The sequence below is a fragment of the Palaemon carinicauda genome, chromosome 3, assembly GCF_036898095.1.
Source record: "Palaemon carinicauda isolate YSFRI2023 chromosome 3, ASM3689809v2, whole genome shotgun sequence".
NCBI classification, from domain to species: domain Eukaryota; kingdom Metazoa; phylum Arthropoda; class Malacostraca; order Decapoda; family Palaemonidae; genus Palaemon; species Palaemon carinicauda.
This window is the reverse complement of record NC_090727.1, coordinates 172449886-172454885: the sequence shown is the minus strand read 5'-3', so window position 1 is coordinate 172454885 and position 5000 is coordinate 172449886. Positions and strand designations below refer to the sequence as shown.

At 37.3% G+C, this 5000-nt stretch overlaps 1 protein-coding gene across 1 annotated transcript in view; it reads right to left on the bottom strand.

The window, feature by feature from the left end:
- Nucleotides 1–915: 915 nt before the first annotated feature.
- LOC137638778 (uncharacterized) overlaps nucleotides 916–5000 on the bottom strand; it is a 104205-nt gene continuing 100120 nt past the window's right edge. The window contains exon 3 of the mRNA XM_068371145.1: nucleotides 916–5000. This exon is cut by the window's right edge and continues 436 nt beyond it. Coding sequence (XP_068227246.1) covers nucleotides 3019–5000 — 1982 coding nt within the window. The 3' untranslated portion in view covers nucleotides 916–3018.

Below are 5000 nucleotides of genomic sequence, written 5' to 3'. Positions count from 1 at the left end.
TTCTAATTTTATTCATATAAATGTGAAGTTTTGAATCCATTTCTGCTTTACATAGGAGCTTAATAACCTTTTTAATCTTATCCATATAAATATGAAATTTTGAATCCATTTCTGTTTTACATACGAGCTCAATATCCTTCTTAATGTCATCCATATAAATGAGGAATTTTAAATCAATTTCTGTTTTACATAGGAGCTCAATACCATTCTAAATGCCATCCATATGAATGTGAACTTTTGAATTCATTTCTACACATGACCCTCAGAGTACTTTGGGTTCACTTATTAACGCCTTAATAGATTGCATGAGTTCGTTGTAATTCAGGAAAGATATCTGATTGTAAAAGGTTTTAAATTTCATTTCATTATAATATCTAAAGTTTTCATTGTGAGAGTAAATTAAGGTCAATGTTGGGTTAATCCAGCATTTAGTAACGTTTCATGTATAATTCCTCGTATATATGTGCTAGTTTTGTAATATAAAAGTAGTTTATATATATATATATATATATATATATATATATATATATATATGTATATTATATATATACATATATGTATATATATATATATATATATATACATATATATATATATATATATATATATATATGTATATGTATATATATATATATATATATATGTATATATATATATATATATATATTTATATATATATATATATATATATATATATACATATATATATACATATATATATATATGTATATATATATATATATATATATATATATATATATATATATATATATATATATATATATATTTATATATATAACGTAATATTAAGTGTCCTAGTATAAAGATTGCACTTAAAAGAAGCTATTCATCTAAAACATTGTTAAGGTATGAAATAAACTAGTATTTTATGAAAACATTTTATTACAAAGACAGTCTAAAGAATCAATTATTCATTCCTACAACAAAACTTCCACATTCATTCAAAACGTCAGTTCCACGCGCGCACAAGTTAAACACATTACTACATTGTTAATTATAAATATTAGTTGATCACATCAAAATATGATACGGAGCGCGTGGGGTGGATGGCTGGAACGGTATTTGGGACTGGAATAAGGATGATTAACAAGGCAATAAATAAGGAAGCAATAAAAAGGGTAATAAAAAGGTATAAAAAAAATTAAATTTGTTCTATATACATGTTCTTTCCGCGTCCCAACACTGTCTCGCTAATCCTTACCCCACACTTCCGATTAAACGACTGATTTCAGAGAGGCCTGATTCATTGTTTACTCTCTAAAGTGATTAGTGTTTTTTAAATAAGTATTCCAATGATAAATGAGACAATTAGACCATTTGCACATATCTCCCTTGACAGGTGAGTGTCTATGTACAATAACAGAAACAAATCTATCCTTCTTAATAAATAGCTCAATAAATTAACTAACTCTACTGATGAGACGGTGCCTAGCAGATTAATTCAGATAGGTCTTATTTCTCCAGTTTTCCATACGATTCTTCCATGAACTGTTCCAGGCAGCTCTTTTTTTTTTTAAGATGGTATTTTGTCTACAGAAATCAAGACGAGAAAGAACTTCCTATTAGGGGGAAGATATACTTTTTCAAACATCCCATTGGGTGAAGGGAATATTTTCCAGTCATCCCATTGTGTGATGCGCTTATTTTCCAAACATCCCATTGGGCGAAGGGAATATTTTCCAAACATCCCATTAGGTGAAAGGAATATTTTCCAAACATCCCAGTTGGTGAATGGAATATTTTCCAAACATCCTATTGTGTGAAGGGAATATTTCCCAAACATCCCAGTTGATGAAGGGAATATTTTCCAAACATTCCTTTGGGTGAAGGGAATATTTTCCAACATCCACCCTAGGTGATGATTAAGATTTCCTTGACAGAGGTAGTAAAAGTTTTTATCCAGACATTTTATAACTGAAAATTACTTCTAACAGAAGTTTTACGACAAAGTTATTACTTTATAAAATGAAGTGTAATATTCATTCATACACTGGAAAGGGTTTGCTTTTTAGCCTCCTGTGGAACTCATCGTAGGTCCACTCCCAAAATTTGGTCTTCTTAAGCAGCTGCTTTCTATGATCATGGATACTTATAATAATGATATCTGTAATGATAATTGAGCCTCATTATAAATTACTACCACTAAACTTAAATTGCATTATGGCAACTCTCTAAGTAAAGAAGTGCAGGAAAAAGATTTCATTGCTAAAATGGGGTGCAAATTTCCCTTGTTCCATAAAAGGGATGACTTTCAGGAAGGATAAACCCACAAAGACCCAACACACAGACCCAGTGTACAACTGAAGAAAGCCAAATCTCATTATGCACCCAAGTGCATTTACTGATGAATTAATCTGGATAGGAAAACCATGATAATTTTTGCCTCTCATCCGCCCGCGGGTGAAGGCTCCTATGTATATATGTATATACTCTCATATAATGAGGTACTCTTGATATGTAAATAAAAACATAAACTCTGAAGAGTTGCACCATAACAGTAAGAACAATGAATGAGAAAGGAAAGAGTTAAAGGAAAATATAGGAGAACCGAGTTATGGTATATAGTAAACGCGACCTGTCTGGTCGACCCTATAGATGCTTAGTCCTCAATGGCTGACTAAGGGCGTATTAAAATCTCCCCTGGCACCACCCTGTAGTGTGACTTTTGGTGCCTGAATGCCCTGCCGAGGCTCTCTCTCTTGGCACTGCGGCTTGTAGGTGACGACCGCACAGCTACAATAAAATATTAACTCTTGCGATGGTTCTCCTTTTGTTGAGCTAAAGCTATTGTTTAATGATAACCTTTCAGCGTGATTGTAATAGTAATCAGATTCTTACTTTCGAATTATGAAAATGCTTTAGAAATGGACTTCACAAGGTGCTTAAATGAAGAAATATGCATCTTGGAAATTAGAAAGATGCCATGGCTGTCAGAGGACAGTAAAATGTAATCATGATTACCTTTGAAAGTTAAATTAAATACTTGTGACTATGAATTTAGAAATGTGTCTTCTTGTGAAGAAACGCAGGGTTATCGTAAGAAGAAATTATGGAGCGAGTATCACCTTGGCTTCTAAATCGCAGACATAAGAAAGCTGAAAGAAGGCAAGAAACAATGAGAATTCCTAAGAGTACAACAAGAGTGGCAGCGAAACCAGGTGTTGACATGCAGATGAGTCCACTTTGATCCTCAACCAAAGGAGCTACAAGGGTTGCCGTACTAGCTTCTCTTAGCTCTTCACCATCAGTTTCTCCTCCTTTCTTATCTAAAACAAATGTCAAGTCACGGGCAGACACTACCTGGATAATACGATTTACACCAATGTCTTTCTGTTTGCCGCCATCTTCCTTTTCTACTTCACGCTTGGCTCGACCAATTGATACTGGGGCTTCATAACCACCCCCAATAGATTCATCACTGCACTGATTGGGGCACTGATATCTGCATATCTGAATAGTGCACTGGAAGTGAACTTCCATTGAGTCGGGGAATTTGAATGCTTGGAAATGAGCATAGGACAAAACAGATGCTGAAGCTCCAAAGTTCTTGATTTTAGTGAATTTAGACATAAGTTTAGGTCTTGTTACACATCCGCGCTGATCCACCAGCTGGATTGGTGCCCTCTTACCATCATGAGCCATACAGTTTCGAACTAGCATGTCAAACTTATTGTCATCATCTTTAATAGCTAGAACCATGGTCATAGTCTGACCAATCTTTACCAAACCAGAAACTTCCGAAGCCCATGGACCCTTGCCTACTTGTATTTGCATCCAGCATCCCACGTTATCCCCAGCAAAGTCAGCTCTTACGACATCTAACATATCAACAGGGAAAGGTCGGAATGTTACAGATTTTTCATACTGATCATGCCAAGTGCATCGAAGTTTGCGGGCTTGATCCCAAACTTCTTGTACTTGAGGATCATACTGTATCACTATAGTATTTTCAAAGTAGGTTCCAGACCCACTTTGACTTCCATAACCATAGAGGCCATTTTCAGTGTTTCCTGTTGTTCCACAGGCAGCAATAGAGACATCAAATGTAGCCTGGGTACGACCTAAACCTGCAGGGAGGTGTACACAGGCAACATTGCTGTAATGTCCCTTACTAAAGACTATACCATAGAATGGTTTATCAAACTCAATATTAACTTTCATGAGGTTCTTTTCACATTTTACATCGAGAGCTGTTATTTTTGGCATTACTGGAACAGCATTTGGCCATGGATCAGCTGGTCCTAGAGATTCTGGGGGAGCATAAGAATTGGCAGAGCCAGAAACATCGGCATCAGGTATAGGATGAGGCACTGGAGCTTGTGGAATGGCCACCACTTGGGGTTGAGGTTTGGCAGGAATAGGGGATGGAGCTGGAACAGGGCCACTATATGTAATCTGTGGTTGTGGAGGGGCAGGATTATTCAGAATGGGAACTGGGCCAGGAACTGGTTGCCTTCCTTCATAGTTAACTGATCCTTGGGCTGCAACGTGATCAGTTTGCAAAGGTAGAGGTGCTGGTGGGAAAATGGGTGCCTGAGCATGGATAGCAGGACCTGGAGAAATAACAGGAGCAACTTCAGCAGGACTAGAGTAAACATCAACGGGCTTTGGTGCACCGTAACCTGCGTCAGGTACTAGTCCTGGACCAGAAGGTACTGGTCCTGGACCAGAAGGTACTGGACCTGGGGCAGAATAAGAGTTACCTGGAGGTGGAGGTGGAGCTGAATAATTAGGACTAGGAGGGGGAGCTGAATAGGAAGGGCTTGGAGGAGGAGCTGAATATGAAGGGCTTGGAGGAGGTGCTGAGTAAGATGGTCTTGGAGGAGGAGGGGGTGCTGAATAAGAAGGACCAGGGGGAGGAGGAGCAGAATAAGAAGGACCGGGAGGAGGGGCAGAGTAAGAATGTTTAGGTGGTGTGGGTGGTGGGGGTGGTGGAGGAGGTGGAAAACTTGGAGGAGGTGCATAGTTCTTTGGTGGGG